Genomic DNA, 16,618 nt, shown 5'->3' with positions numbered 1-16,618 from the left:
TGAGGAGAAAATACTGGGTATCAAAGAGCTCTTTAATCTAGCAAAAAAAAGAAATAAGAACCAGGGGATCAAATTCAAGTTAGAAATAAGGGACAATTTTTTAATAGTGAGGGTTTTAACCATGGGAACAAACTGCCAAAGGAAGTGGTGGATTCCCCATCTCCTGATGTCTTCAAAACAAGACTGGATGCTTTTCTGGAAGATATGCTTTAGTCAAACACAAGTTACAAAGGTAAAAACTTGTATTAGGATCAAAAAATGTATTTTTGAGTTCCCAAAAGGATTTAAAATTCTGCTTCTGCTGCTGCTTTTTAAAGAAAAATGTTGTGGAGTTCATTACAAATTATTTAAAAGAGCAGTGAAAAGATTTATAAATGTATAGATCTGAAAAATATATTTGCATTTAATGCATACTTGATGTTTTCTGACAGCCTTGTTAAACATGGTGATGCATGCTTTGAGCCAGATGAATGCCCATGTTCATGGAAAGGAAAGGAGTACTTCCCAGGTGACAGAGTCATTTCTTCCTGTCATACCTGGTAAGCAGAAAGCTATCTGGTTGTTTAATCTCACGTTAGAACCTCCCTTATCTGATGATTAGTTATTTTTCTGTTTTGCTTTACTGTTCTTGATTATATTTTTCAAACCAGTTTCTAGCATTTCATCTCCAGTAATTTTATTTTTACATTTGTTTCAAATAAATGTTAAAAATAGAACTGTTTTTTAGAACTGGAACATTATCACAAGAGACTCCCAAGTGACTGAATAACAGCATATTATTTGGAAAAAGGGAGTCGCATTATAGGCAGGAGTTAGAAGAATCATAATCTTGACTATCAGTATCCCAAGGTATAAAATGCAAACACATAGGGCCAAATTGAGAGGTGAGGTAAATGGCAGGGTAAGTTGCACGTTGGTAAGACAGCCTAAATGGGTATATATTGGTATAAGTTACATGCCAAGGGGTCAGAAAGGGAGACTGTACTGCAACTAACAAGAATTGGAGCCTGCTTCCATTTGCACCCACTTCTGCCTTCCTGACAATTGCTTCTCCTGTTAAAACCATTCACTTCTACTCCTTCAGTTCATAATATATGAATCAGTATAATTCAATATGATTAGTCACCATATACAGTACTATCTATTGTATCAGATATTTCACAGGATTAATCCATCCCATAGTTTATTCATGAAATGAGACTTCCATTCATTTAATCAACAGGTATATCAGAGTTATTCATTTTCAAATTAAATATATTACATGTGGCATGGATACATATTAAGAAAAAGAAAATATATAACATACTATATTTAGTTTAACTGTTGTTGCTATGCTACAATTATATCAAGGGGCTGAGTCCTGAAGGTCTTTTTTTGGGAAAAATTTCCCAAAGTGCCCAAGTTCCATTTTCAAAAGAGACTTGGGGATTCTAGCTCCTAAGTCTCATTGAAAGCCTTCTAAATGCTTAAGTCAGCTTTGAAAATGGAATTTAGGTTCTAAGGCTCACATAATTAAATATACTTAGGTGCCTATCTTTAGTTAGGCATCTTTGAGGATGTGGGCCTAAATCGCTTAGGCAAATCTCAATTTTTTCTATCATGCAAAACTCCCTTAAATTAAGGATGGAGTAAGGACTGCTGGAACTGGACTGACTACAAATGTGTCACTAGCTGATTCCAAGATTCAGGCTCTGTTCAAACAACTATATTGTATACAAGCTATTCCTTGTTACATGTATTTGATTTTTTGTTGATGTGAACTACTATGTAACATATTAAATTGATAGTGAGGCCATTTTCTTTTTACTGGTTCAATATAAGAAATGCCAGTGTCTGATACATTATGGAACCTACAGATTCAACGTACAGTTCAGTGGAAACACTGTACAGTTCAAACTGTATCAATTCAACATGTAATTTTTTTTTCAGGGTGGGTTTTATTGATATCATTACTATATAACATTACTATATAACATTTCAGTCTGCAATCTATCCGCACTCCTAACACTCCTAACACTTTTTAGAACTATATTTTTACTGGTTTTGCTTTTTTATTAATATTTCTAATCTTTGAAAAATGATCAGTAAAATAACTGCGATTATTTGTCAGTTTCTACACTTGATATTACACTATTGATCATACTTTTTCAGTATCTGCCAGCATGGGTCATTTCAATGCATCTTCCATCCCTGCCCATCAATGTGTACTGCATATGGGGATCGGCATTACAGGACATTTGATGGACTCACATTTGACTTCATTGGAGATTGTAAGGTTCATCTAATTAAGGTGAATTTTTTTTAAAGTCTCCCCAAATCCAGATAAAAAATTAAATAGGGGAAATATCTGCAACTTGCAAGTCTTGTAAAGATTTTTTTGCTACTTTTTCAAAAATCTTCACTTTATTTAATATCACATTATTGTTTCATTTGTATGATTAACATTATAGCGTATAACACATAAAAATTATTTGCATTAATGTTGAACAAAACATACCAGCAGGAAAAAGACAAAATGTACACATCTATGGAAACAAATGAAAGCAGATGGGGCCTGAGGATCTCCAAGTTTCTGTGATATGCATTCAGCTTCCATTCCAACTCTTGCTTAACTGTACATTATGTTGATGTTTCACCTGTCACTTTATGAACTTTGTTGCTGCTAAAACTTTGGACCATGAATTAGTTAGAATGGTTTGAGGTTCACCCACGCCAGTAAGGGGTTCAGTCAACATCTGTCTTATAATCCTGGGTATCTTGTGGCTTTACAGCTTTGGTAAACTCTTACCCCAACAGCCTACCAACAACCCACGAGCCTCAACCTGGCTTTGCCCAACTTGGTTACTTCTTGAAGACTGACCTTAGTACCCTTCTAGCCCTGAATTTGCCCCAAAATCATCCTACTGCAGGGACCAGTCCTTCTCACTAGAACCTCACAGAAAATGTATTAGTGTAACATTCCAACTTGTCAGCTTACTAGAAGGACACGCTTTACTGAATTTATGCAGCATCATTGATTTATAATTAAGTCAAATGAGTTTGTTCACAAAGGAGCATGGCTTAAGTGATACCAAGTAAAAGAGATAAAGGTAGAGACACAAGCACATAAAAGTGTTTACAAGCACATAAAAGTGAAAAACACACATCTAAAAGTCTAAAACATAATCTAGCAAGATCCGGTCTTTGTTCAAAATGATTTCTCTCACCCACAGCCTCCCTTCCAGTTCTGCACTGGCTGACCTGGCCAGGACCCATCACAGAGATCAAATTGCTTGGTTCCTTTGTTTCCTTACAGTGAAGGATAAAGATGGAGTCTCTCTCTGTCCCTTATATTACCAAAGGAATTGTCTTTGCCTTACAAGTCAGGAAAGCCTCCTGGGGATTCAGTCTCCTGTGTCTCTCTGGGGTGCAGGAGCCATGTTAATTCTCTGTCTCTTGAGTTCAGACTCTAGATAACTCCTGCTGGTTTAGCTTGATGGCTTTGTTTACTGCTAATATGTAAATTGAGGTAAACCCATATTCCTTTGTGTATGACAGATATTGACCTGAATTTGATGGGTTAGTTGCTATGGCTCGCCACTGATTGCATTCGACCAGGAGATTTATAGGTTCTTATCCAATTCAAACTACAGAGTTCAAGAACTCAGAGAGTTCTATATCAGGAGAGGACTCTCAGGGTGCTTGGCAAGAACACGTACACTGAGGACAATACCAAATTGATAAAACCTTTATTGGAATTAACATAAAAATCAGAAATGCAATGAAACTTATAACTGCAAAACAGTAAAAGAATTCCCAAACTCCTGGTGGTACCATTTCTATTATAAGTACCTTGACCTAACATACTCACCCCCTTCTTTGAGGGCCCGGTAATAGGAAGTGAAGGACCAGCTTCACTCCTGGCATGCCCGATTATGTGATGGTGCTGACTTCCCCAATGGTTAGGGAATGTTGAGTAGTTATACTATATTGCACAAACTGAGCTGATAGTGTGATAGAAGATAGTCTCTAGAGTATAAGAGAACTGGAAAAAGCACTCAAAGAAACCAAAGCTTCAGGAGGTAGAAGAGCCTAGAACTTAGAAGAGCCTAGAAGATCCCTCTTACAAGGTATTTTATAGGATCCTGACCTATGAAATTCAGGCCCAACCTACTATACCCAAATCTTATTTACATACACTGAGAAATTTATGGGTACCCTTCTCCTTTTGCAGTGGTTCACAAACTGGGGTTTGTAAACCCCTGGGGGTTTGTGAAATGTTACAGGGGTTCTCGGGAAAAAATTCCCTAATGGTGGCCAGAGCTCTCCCTAGGGACGCCGGGCAGCACAGGGCCAGCAGCCCAGAGCCCCTGGACTTCCAAGGGCTAAGCAGATCAAAGCGAGCATATCTATCACAGTGAGGAGATTTAAACTTCAAGACTCCTTATAAGAAATGGAAAGGGAGGTGGATATTTTGCTGTTTTTAAATTAAATAGGCAGCTGGTATTGTTTTTAAATTATTATGAAGAACAAGTTTAAGCTTTATTGTAACATGCGTTGTTTGCCTGGACTGCTCAAGACCTGAATGCTTGTATAGGAGGAACTCTTTGAATTGGCTTCTTAAATACCTTCATGCTGTTTCGCATCTGACATTCCTTGATGAAACATAGGATCCTTGTCTTATAACAGGCTTATTCAAAGTGATACATGCTACAAAAGTGAGATCTTGGAAGCGTGTTGCCGTTTTCATAATGTAATATAAATACTATAATGATAAATTATAATTTATAATAAATAGTGTGTAATAAGCATGTCATAAAAACAAATGTTATATTTCCAAGATCACTGCTTTTATAATGTATACTCAGGTAAAGGAGAAAATCCCTGGAAATATTCATTTTTAGGAGCGGGTTCGTGAGACTTGACATTTTAGTGAAAGGGGTTCACAGGTTGTTAAAGTGTGGGGACCACTGTCTTATAGGTTAGTGGATTATGACACTTACTTTCTAAATATATTAATAAGGATTATCTCACTCCAAAACTGCCAACCTAGGCTCTCTTGATGACCTCCAAGTTGTGGTGTACCCTGCGGTTACCAACCAGTTGTAGATGCCAAATAAACCTGGGATGTGATGTGGATAGTTCCTCCCTTTGGTTCTCCAAAGTTCAGGGACCATTCTCATCTGTGCCAAAGGTTGCCAGCTTTTATGCTGACATATTCATAACTGATTATACTTTTTGCTATATAGCAGATCTTACTGGAACTTACAGGCTGGTAAGCTTCTTAAATTGCATCATTTCAGCAAAACTTATTATTAGGAAACACATGCCTCAACACATCCTAAATTCCAAGGAATTAATACTGATAAAGTATAAGAATAAAATGGATTAATTTCAGAAAAAGAAACATATTAATTGATACTGCTGGCTGGATTAGTAGGATATAATAGCTAGCAAAATAACCCTATGGGGTAAACAGACCTGTTTATTACCTTTACCTAGCCTAGGCTGCCTTTGTCTTAAACATGTTCTTGTAACATCATACAGAGGGAACTAATAACTTCACATATAAGGTTAACACATGCATTTTACAGTTATATTAATAACCAACATGTTATTAGCTTTCATATGATACATCACAAGGCATATTTTGTACAAATATTATTGCAGTCGTGTGTAGGGTGTGAATACAGGAATGCCTAGGGTGAAATATACTTATAGCACATTGAGGTTTGTCAAGGTTCCTTCTCCACTCTGAATTCTAGGGAACAGATGTGGGGTCCTGCATGAAAACCCCCTAAGCTTATTTTAACCAGCTTAGGTTGAAAGTTCCCCAAGGTACAAACTATTGCCCCTAGACTTTATTGCTGTCACCACCAAGCCTCTAACAAATATATAACCGGGAAAGAGCCCGCTTGGAAACGTCTTTCCCCCCAAAATCCTCCCAAACCGTACACCCCCTTTCCTGGGGAAGGCTTGATAAAAATCCTCACCAGTTTGCATAGGTGAACACAGACCCAAACCCTTGGCTCTTAAGAACAATGAAAAAGCAATCAGGTTCTTAAAAGAAGAATTTTAATTGAAGAAAAAAAGTAAAAGAATCACCTCTGTAAAATCAGGATGGTAAATACCTTACAGGATAATCAGATTCAAAACATGGAGAATCCCTCTAGGCAAAACTTTAAGTTACAAAAAGATACAAAAACAGGAATATACATTCCTTTCAGCACAGCTTATTTTCTCAGTCATTTAAACAAAACAGAATCTAACGCATATCTAGCTAGATTACTTACTAAGTTCTAAGACTCCATTCCTTTTCTGTTCCCAGCAAAAGCATCACACAGACAGAAAGAACCTTTGTTTCTCCCCCTGACTCCAGCTTTGAAAGTATCTTGTCTCCTCATTGGTCATTTTGGTCAGGTGCCAGCAAGGTTATCCTAGCTTCTTAACCCTTTACAGGTGAAAGGGTTTTTCCTCTGGCCAGGAGGGATTTAAAGGTGTTTACCCTTCCCTTTATATTTATGACAAGGTTACTGCTACAGAAAAGAAAAAAATAATCATGCATAACTATAGCAGTGTGTTATTGATTCAGTTTATATATTTTGTATTGTTGTTTTTTCCTGCAGAGCACTTCAATTACTAGTTTTTCAGTCATTACAGAAAATGTAAACTGCTTTAATACTGGAATAATTTGCAGAAAGTATATTTCCATTAATGTTGGAAAATCTTTTATAACATTTGATGATGACACCGGAAATCCAGTAAGTTTCACTTTTTAGCTCCGCAAAAAGGGAAAATGTATATTTGGGACTGGATGGTCTTGTTTATATACAAATACTTAAAAACTACACTAATTAACCTGCAAGTGCTTGAATCTATTATACAGTAAATGCTGATTGCATTTGGCTAGTCCCTTGGAATCATTGGGTGAAATCTAGGGCCTGTGTTATGCAGAAGGTCAGACTGATAACCATAATGCTTGTTTCTGACCTAAAATCTATGGGTGGAATCCTGGCCCCGTTTAAGTCAATGGAAGTTTTGCCATTAACTTCGCTGATCAGGACACGCAAATGCATGAGGACAGACACAGGGATGGGCTTTAAGAAGCAGGTTGCAACATTATTCAACTAAGTGCTTCTTTTTGGTGTTAATCTATCCCATCTTCCCATAATAGGCATTTAGGTGGATCCACTGTGGGATTTATAGGGCTCCTATCATAAAGCCTATAACTGTCTACCCCTATGATTCAGCTTGCTCTGCTGAATCCTCTTACACTTCCCCTACAAAGGAGACTAAAGGTACCAAAGAAGAACCTTTTTCTATGAAGACTCCAGGTCTCCCCTTTTCCCTTAGGCCTGAGGCCCACCAGCAAAATCCCAGATCTCTTATTTCTGGGCACTGGCCCTTTTTGTCCATACTGGATGCCAGCTGCAATTTATGATGTACTAAACATTTATACAATTTCCAATATTAAATTTCTAAATCCTATGTCAATCCTTTCCGATCCATGGTGCTATGAGGAAGGTGAAAAAAACCACCAACTGTTAGGGGGCTTATTCCTTCACCCACTCACTTCCCTGGTCCTTCTCGCATGAACAGAGAGCAACAATACTCGAAGTCCAAAGGTGCAAACAATTCAATGTTTATTGGGGTGAACTTCCAACAAGCATGATTCCAGTTTCCTTCCTTAGTATCCTCCTTCCCAGCTCTGACACCACAGAGCCTTACACCTGTGTCCCTGTTCCCATTCCTACCCTTAGCAAAACATGATTCCAATTTCCTTACTCCCATTCCCTGTTCCCATTTCCCCCTTTAGCAAAACATGATTCCAATGTTCTTACCCCCATTCCCTGTTCCCATCTCCCCCTTTAGCAAAACATGATTCCAATTTTCTTACCCCCATTCCCTGTTCCCATCTCACACACCCACATGCCCACCCCCACCCACACCCACTCACTTCCTCATTGACTACAGATTATATAGTAAAACTTGAGTTCTGCTTAGCTATACCTTAACCAATCATTTTCCTGAAATTTAACTAACCAATCCTAACATATTGTAATATGATTATGTAACCAATTATATCCTACCACCTTAATTAGTTTACACCCAGCAAAATTAATTATACAGCAGACAGGAACAATCACAGAACCAGACAGAGATTATACAGACAAACAATAGCAAAGTGGGAACTATAATGACAAAACAATACAGAAGTGAGGATTTCACATCCCAGCTATTGATAAGTGAGTTCTTGCCAGACAGGATGCTATCAAACTAAGTTTCCTTTTACATTTTCTAGGCACTTCCCTTTCTCTGGAGGTGATAGGAATTATCAGGACAGGATTGTATTCCTAACAGCCGAATAGCACTTTATTTCAGTGTGACTAGTTTGGAATGTGAGGATGTGACCGTTCGCTTCCCAGCTTATGGCTGCCTCTGCTGCTTAGCCAAAGGCCTGAGCCTAAGCACAGGGCCACAAACTGTCACAGTAAGAGAAGGCCCTTACACCGGCAGACAGTGATTTCTTTCTTTTATACCTCTAGAACTAGCCAAGCGATAAGAATACACCTAAATTCTTAGAGTATAGGCCTTTACAGACAGGCCTGAATATCTATATCCTAACACCAACTTCAGACAATTTGGACCCAATGGGAAAAATTCCTTCCTGACCCCTAAAACAGAAAGTCAGTTGGACCCACAGTATTCTAAAAAACATTGTTCCTGTACTATATAACTATGGGGAGGGGAGGGTGGCTTCAGCTAAAGTGGGGCAAGGAGATTGAGAGGTCCAGGCAATGGTTTCAGTTAATGATTGTGCGGAGCAAGAAACCAGTTGAAGCCCATTTCTCTCTGGCCAGCCAACAGGCAACATAACACCCAGGGAAAGGAGAGGCCTACCTCTGCATACTCTTCTCCTTTAATTCTAAAGCCGTCTGGCACCTTGTGGATCCAGTCAAGTCTCCCATCCATTAAAGTGGCAATTCATCCTATAAATCTAGATTTCAGAATACTCCATAAAATATGTGCCAGTTTCTCCTGTGCTCCACCATTTGGGCTGATTTTTCACTACTATAGGTCAGATTCTGCTATCTTTATACAGAATGTTATTGCTAATATAATTAATATAATTAATTTTTACAAGTTTTACTCAGTGTGAGAAAGGAAGGCAGACTATGTCCCTATATAGTTCAAGAAAGCACTCAAATATATGATTACATTAATCTTTATTCAGGAAAGCACTTAAGCACATGCTTAAGTCTTGTTGAATTCAATGGAAATTCAATCACTTTTGAAAATCTCATCCTATGGAACAGCTGAGTTTAATTTTGCAGCTCTTGGGCACCTTTCAGCATTTTTAGTATCCTACCCACTCATACTCTCATTGACCCTGAAAATGTGAAAAATCATAGATGTTTGTTTAAAAAAATCTCAAACACTCAAAAAAACCCATATAAATCAGGTAATCCACAAAAAATCCAGCATTAATCATGGTAAAAATCCTCTCTACATTTATTCCTCTGTGATAATCACTCAGTATTGGGACAAATTTTTAAATCATCCCCATCGTTCATTTTATTGATGTCATTTGTTTCCTGACAAGCAGACACCCTTTAAAGACTTTACTTATATTATGTGATGGCTTGTTTTGTTTTGAACAGAATCCATCTAGTTACATAGACAAACTACAAAAAATACACTTATGGAAAGCTGGATTTTTCACACTTGTTCATTTTCCTAATGAAGACATCACCATTCTGTGGGATCAGAGAACAACTATTCACATACAGACTGGACCTCAGTGGCAGGTAAGCAGAGATCAACACTTTTAAAGTCATTTATACGGTACTGGAAGACTAACATAACTATCTGACCATGGTTCAGAGAATAGACTAGAAGATCTATCAAACACATCTGCCAACTCAAACAGTTCTATAGTAATTGAATTAATATGAAGTAACTGATCAAAATTTGGCAAAATTATAAGCAACTGAAAATGGGTGATTATAATGGGATATGACGGGCAACCTTAAAAATAGATAAAGCTAGTAGCACTGACTAATACATATAATTTTTTTTAGGGTGAACTGACTGGATTATGTGGAAATTTTGACTTGAAAACAATAAATGAAATGAGGACTCCAGAAAATTTTGAGTTAACAAACTCTCAAGAGTTTGGAAGTAGCTGGTCAGCTGTAGAGGTAAATAATAACAAGAATGGCTTTTCTAGTAAATCCTTGTTGTGTAACGCTTTACAGCTCATCAGCCTCAGAACCAGTAATTCCTTTCCTGGAATCCCAGCTCAGTTGCAAACAGTATTTACAATATCTACTGACCTTGTTATAATAATTAATTAAAGTGAAGTGGGAAAAAAAGGACAGGAAGTTTTTTCTTCCTAAAACACTAATACATGGAGGATTGATGTGCAGTATTCTGTTTTATGTTTGTTCTAAATCTACTGCAGTTTTTCATTAAATTTAGTACTTCGCTCAAAGAGTAATAGAAACATTTAGAGAAACAACTCTCTGAAATATTCCCATCTTTTGCACTATAGAAAGGCTGTATTTAAAAACTTGTGTATTTTTAAGTATTTTATATGCAGTATCTATATAAATATTTATTTTAAATGAATTAATGTTGAATATTTTGTTTACCAGAAGGAAACCATGCATTACCAAATACATATGCACTTCTGAGATTGCTATTCAAAAGTCCAATTGAAACTTTTTAAAATAAAACATTAAATAATGAAAAAACTCAAGGCTTGCTTATATGAGTAATCTTTATTATTCATACAAGCAGGACTACTTGTGTGAGTAAGGCTTGGACCCCAACAAAGTCAATGTGTACAACTGTTGCTTTGTTTTTCCTTTTCCTTCAGAACAAGTGAAACATTTTTCCACACTGGGCTGTTCCTTCTTCACAGATTTACCTTCCTCTATTGAATAATAAGGCTTAGGCTGTCTTGACTACTACGAGTGCCTTAGAAACGATGCATTTGATCTGTGCTCACATGACTTATTTGAAGCCTGATTTTTGTAAAAAAAGGTTCGGTTTTGAAAGTTCAGATAGCACAGTGGTTGTGAAACAAGTTTCTGGGGGGGTGACAATTTCGCTTTCTGGTTTAGTGTGTTGACAGCTCTGACATTCGAAATCCATGCAGTTTGAACCCACTTAGAGAGCCATTTGCCAAGAAGGAATGTGGGATACTGTTAAGTGAAATGTTTGAAGCTTGCCATCCAGTGGTGAGTAGTGATGACAAATAAAATTATGTGAAGTTCTGTGTATATGATTAAAAAGAAACCTTACATCACTTTAAATCCCAGTTCTATCTAACATGAAAGAGTGAGAGAGAAAATGTGAACAATATCTGTTCTGATTCCAATCCATTAGCACTTGCTCATTTACATATTTCATAATGATCACATGCTCTCAGCTGATCTCCAGTTCATCTAGACACATTTAACTAATACTGTAGGGCCTGATTGTGCAACTCTTACATTAAGTAGTACCTTGCTTTAGTCCCATTAAAACTGATCAATAAAGGGAGCCAGATGGGGCCTCTAGGGGTCTTACCCTCTCCTCCATCCACCAGGTACATATGCATCCATACATCTACCTGCTGGATTATTTTATTTACATATATATATATATTAGATATAGAATAATAGTCACCTATTAGACATTTTCTGAACCTATTTAAATAAGTACAGTGCACTGCTGAGCCACATGAGCCCTGAAGAGTTGCCTCCTAGAATAAATTAAATACATCCCCTCACTCAGGCAGAAGCCAAAGAAAATAAATGAGCCATACAAATTGCCCTGAAAGTCAGCAGACTTGGGCTCTGGTGGAGCAATACACCCTGCCCCAAGATGTTCAAATCTAGGAATGGTTAGTGCCCTGGGCCATGCTTAAAGGCCTTCTGCTTATCTTAATTGTTTTAATGGCACACAGGGAGGAGGGTGGTCCCTTCATAGAAGATAGCTAAGACCCATATAGGAGTTATAATGTAATTTTAGCTGGTACAAATATAATGATGCAAATGTTGTAACATTCTCCATGTGGTTTGGTCCATTAAGCTTTTTGTTTTGCACTAGATTCTAAACATCCCACAAGTGTAGATCCATGTTGATAGCACTTTACAATATTTCAATGAGAAAACTTAGCACTGGTAATAATGGATTTTTCTTTTACATTTGGTTACACACAGCAAGATGTCATGACAATAAGAGAACAAAAAAATCACAGAAATATTTTTATGAAATTGTCTATATGGAGAACAGTTAATCACTAATTTCACCACGTTTGATCACTTATTAAATGATATGTGTCCAGTAGTTCTTAAAAAGCTTGCTAAATTTATTTATTTATGGTTAATTTGAGGAAATTAATATTTCTAATTTTTAGCTTATTAAAGTTTAAATTACAAGTAAACACTGTTACCCTATCCCATACTTCAAGTCAACATAAATATCATATTACTGCACTGATTCCTATGTATCACTTGATTAATTCAATTGTACCACTAAACAGTGTACAAGTTTCTCATGACTATGATGATACTTTGTGTTTTAGGCAGACACTTAAAATAACACCTATCATATTTTGAAGTCTCACTTGTTAAATTGTCAAAGTCTGATAGCTCTGTATTGAGATCACTTGTCAAAGTCTATGTGAATTATTTTATGTTATTACAATAACATTTATGTTCTTCAGGTGGACGTCACCTGGTTTTATTCAAACTGCTTGACAGACACATGTGGTTGTAACCAAGGAGGTGATTGTGAATGTTTCTGTACAAGTGTATCGGCGTATGCACATCAGTGCTGTCAGCATGGAGTCATAGTAGATTGGAGGTCCCCCAGAGTGTGTCGTAAGTTTTCTCAACCAAGTACTGGGCCCAGCACATTGCCAGTCTATACATTGGATCAAGTTCTGACAAAGCAACCAAAGTTTGAGTCACATGAGCACATCCCTTTTTAAAGTCAGAGCGATGGCAGCAGAGCTGTTGGTTGGGGTCTCTAGTTCCAAAATGGAAGTAGATGCAGCCCTCTGCTTGGTTTCTGTTCCCAATTTGGGCCATGGGATTTGCACTGTGTGAGAACTGCTGGTCACTTCTATGTTTGTGGGTGACACACCAACATTTTCTTCTTTTACCATTACCTTCTGGAGACCCAGCACAAGATATCCTATGTGATGTGGATGGATGGAGTCACTTGTGTAGAGTTTTCACTGCTCTCGACATGTGAAGTGTCTCCAAAATAGCTGATATGAAGCTAGCTGTACAGAATATAATCACAGCATAGTCCAAGTCCAAACTCAATTATTTTGGGTGCAAGAGATAAGAGGAGCTCCAAGGGTCAGATCTTAGAGTCCCCTGCAGGAGACAACAACTTTACATGCTTTAGAGCACTGTTCTGCACCTGCAATGTGGAGGTGGGGAAGGATTATAGAATGTTCTGAACAAGTGTAATTCAGGATTTAAAATATTGCTATATTATTGTTTGTTGTTACAAATACAGTTTTGACAAGAGGCTGCATTTTACAGCACCCATCACAAACACATAGTAAAAGATAGTCCTAGCTGCAAGGAGTTTATGGTCTAAGAATGCAAGACAGACAAAGGGTGGCAGAAAGGAAGTATTTGTACATTATGATTGAGAAGGGAGGCACAGAGAGATTACGTGAGTAGCCTAAGATGGACACACAGGGAGCCTGATAGAGTGGGGAAGCTATATCTTAGCTTCTGATATTGTAGATTTTACACAGATATTTTAATGTCATCAAGGAAAGATTAGGAGTACTTGTGGCACCTTAGAGACTAACAAATTTATTAGAGCATAAGCTTTCGTGAGCTACAGCTCACTTCATCAGATGCATCCGATGAAGTGAGCTGTAGCTCACGAAAGCTTATGCTCTAATAAATCTGTTAGTCTCTAAGGTGCCACAAGTACTCCTTTTCTTTTTATGGGTACAGACGAACACGGCTGCTACTCTGAAACCAAGGAAAGATTGTAAAGCTGAGACTTGACCACTAGAGGTCACAAACAGATAGCCTTATGTGTTTGCAGTGAATGTTGCGCTGAGTTTAGTGCATTTTTACTCAAATGTTATAATTAATGCTTTGCCAATTAATTAAATTTTGTGCAAAATCTAAGTTAGTTGGCATTTGGTTTTGAGCAGCTTTGATTTGTCCCTTCGTTAGTGGGTTAAAGGAAAACTTGTTTTTCTCTAAATTTCAAATCTGCAAAATGTCTGTAGCTAAGTATTTCTTTCCTTTATATTTTTTTAGCTTATGACTGTGAATATTTCAATAAAGGTAAGTCCTACAATAATGATGAAGAGTTGATAAGAAAGCAAGAAAACATTTTGTTATGGTGTATAATTATTATCATTTTGAATAAAAGGAGAAACCATTGGATCCATGTTCATGAAGAGAAATGGAAGTTGCAAACACTATATTGTTTTAATGTTCAGGTTACTTTATTTTAGGTTTGCTTTGCTGTTTCCAAGAGCTAGTAATCATGGAATTTACTTCATATTGAACATAGCCCTGCTTCACTAATATATAACTTATTTACAATTAATGTAAATGTTTGAAGATCATAAATAAATAACTGTTCATTAAGTAACTAATGGCATATTTTATCTAATAGAATTTGTGCCAGCCAATCACATTAGTATTATTGTTGACTATTTCTCTTATGTGGTTTAAAAAATGTAACCAGTGAAAACTATTGTATTGTGGAAATGAATCCAACTCCAAAGTGAGGGGTGTTCAGCTTCAAGATTTTGGTTTAGATCCATCTGTAGTTTATTAATAAAAGAACAGCTAGTCAAGGACTAGTTTACTACATTATAAAGTGATAATAGCTTTAATAGTAATGTGTTTTATAAAACACTGAAAGATATTATTGATAAAAGAAAATGTGATGGAAATACTGAGGTCATAATATCCTAGATGTACTTTAAGAATCAATTCTCTTTCCCAAGACAGATGATGCAGTCACCACCAAACCTGATGTACTATGTTAGAATCAGTCCACATTGTAAATAAATAAAAATAAAATTAACAAAAGTGATACATAATATCAGGGAAGAAGAGATAAAGGAGAATATATGGAAAATATACAGATAATCTACAGTTCATTTTGTCTATGCAATCCCCAGTTTTGAAACAGATTTGGTTAATTTGTTTCATACAGGAACACATTCCATATAATATGAGGTCCCTCAGTACTGTTTCATAATCTAAAAACAACAGATTTACATACATCTGAGCCTAGGAAATCTATTCTTTTACCAAAGGTGGAGCATAATCTGGAATAATTTTACTGTAGGTTTCCCAAAACGAGTTACCTCTAAAGATGCCTAAAAATTGAACTGGTATTTAGTACTTAGGACAATAGTACTCTCTAAAACAGATACCTGATTGCTAAATGATCTAGTCTCCCATTTGTTTTTCCCTGGGCAGCCTCAAGAGGTAGCTAACTTTCAAGAGATAGCCACAAACAAGCAACTAACTAACTAAGACAATCTGATCTGAACAATTTTCAGGATTCAGAGTACCTTGTAAATCTGCCTGTTGAACCTATGAAGATATTTGTTTCTTTATGGATAGGCTCCAGACACTGCATTGAGATCAAAATGGAGCCAGATCTCCAGAGGGAGATTGGATTGGGCCTCCAGTAGAAGAGGCTACTTGTGCCTCTCTACCCTCCTTGCTCACCAAAGGGCCAGAGAAAATCTGACTAAAGGATTTGCCTGGTGATAGGGATTTTTGAAAGTGTTTTCAAATTGAGCTGAATTGCTTAGACAAGTGTTATATAGTAGGTTTTTAACTGATACAGGAAAATGCAGTATTAAGGGATTATTGCCATTTTAAATTTCTTTCTTGTATTTTTTTTCACAAATGAAGTACCATATGACTGAGTGACTGCAAGTTTGAAAGTGTAATGTTCAAAATTAAAGGACTGGAAACACGCCTTACAGTGATTAAAGTCAAGGAGCTCAATTTGTTTAATTTGAGAAAGTGAAGGTTAAAGGGTAATTTGATCACAATTTATAAGTACCTAAATGGGGAATAGAAATTTATTAACGGCGTCTAGCAGACAAAGGTATAACAAGATCTAATGTCTGGAAGTTGGAGCTAGAGAAATTCAGACTGGAAATAGGGTACACATTTTTAACAGTGAGGGTAGTTAACTAGAGCTGGATGAAATTTTTGTCTGAAATTTTTTTCAGTGAAAAATGCAGATTCAGTCACTCTGAAGCATTCTGTAAATTCATATCAGTTTCATTGAATTGTTTCAGTTGAAAAAATCCTAAAACAAAAATTCCAAATATTTGACATGTTGTATTTTGACATTTTCAAGAGGAAATGCTGCGAATTTTTTGGTTCGAAATGACTTTGTTTCAAAATTACTTTTAATTGTATTAAAAATGAATCATAAATGTTTGAAAATAATCCAAATTGAAATAAAACATATAGATTTTGTTGAAATTAAATGTTTTGTTCAACCCCAAATTACTTTTTTTTTCTTTTTTACTTTCAATGTGCCAAAAATTTTGAAAAATGCGGTTTTTGATCTCACCTGATTTTTTTCTCCAATTTTTTGGAATTACTAGCAAACTAAA

The 16,618-nt window shown here is 36.5% G+C and overlaps 1 protein-coding gene across 4 annotated transcripts in view; it reads left to right on the top strand.

Moving 5' to 3' along the window:
• OTOG (otogelin) overlaps positions 1–16,618 on the top strand; it is a 170,392-nt gene that overhangs the window by 81,994 nt on the left and 71,780 nt on the right. For all 4 annotated transcript variants that reach the window (XR_012159331.1, XM_073347364.1, XM_073347366.1 and 1 more), the window contains 8 exons: positions 432–539; positions 2,152–2,290; positions 6,606–6,740; positions 9,642–9,788; positions 10,062–10,181; positions 11,109–11,225; positions 12,698–12,854; positions 14,274–14,300. Coding sequence is in view for 3 of the 4 variants with exons in the window: in XM_073347364.1 (XP_073203465.1) it covers positions 432–539; positions 2,152–2,290; positions 6,606–6,740; positions 9,642–9,788; positions 10,062–10,181; positions 11,109–11,225; positions 12,698–12,854; positions 14,274–14,300 (950 nt within the window). In the remaining variant the exon portion in view is untranslated. The remainder of the gene's footprint in view (positions 1–431; positions 540–2,151; positions 2,291–6,605; positions 6,741–9,641; positions 9,789–10,061; positions 10,182–11,108; positions 11,226–12,697; positions 12,855–14,273; positions 14,301–16,618) is intronic.

The sequence above is a fragment of the Lepidochelys kempii genome, chromosome 6, assembly GCF_965140265.1.
Source record: "Lepidochelys kempii isolate rLepKem1 chromosome 6, rLepKem1.hap2, whole genome shotgun sequence".
NCBI lineage: Eukaryota > Metazoa > Chordata > Testudines > Cheloniidae > Lepidochelys > Lepidochelys kempii.
The sequence above is the reverse complement of the archived record's forward strand: the minus strand, read 5'-3'. Positions and strand labels throughout refer to the sequence as shown.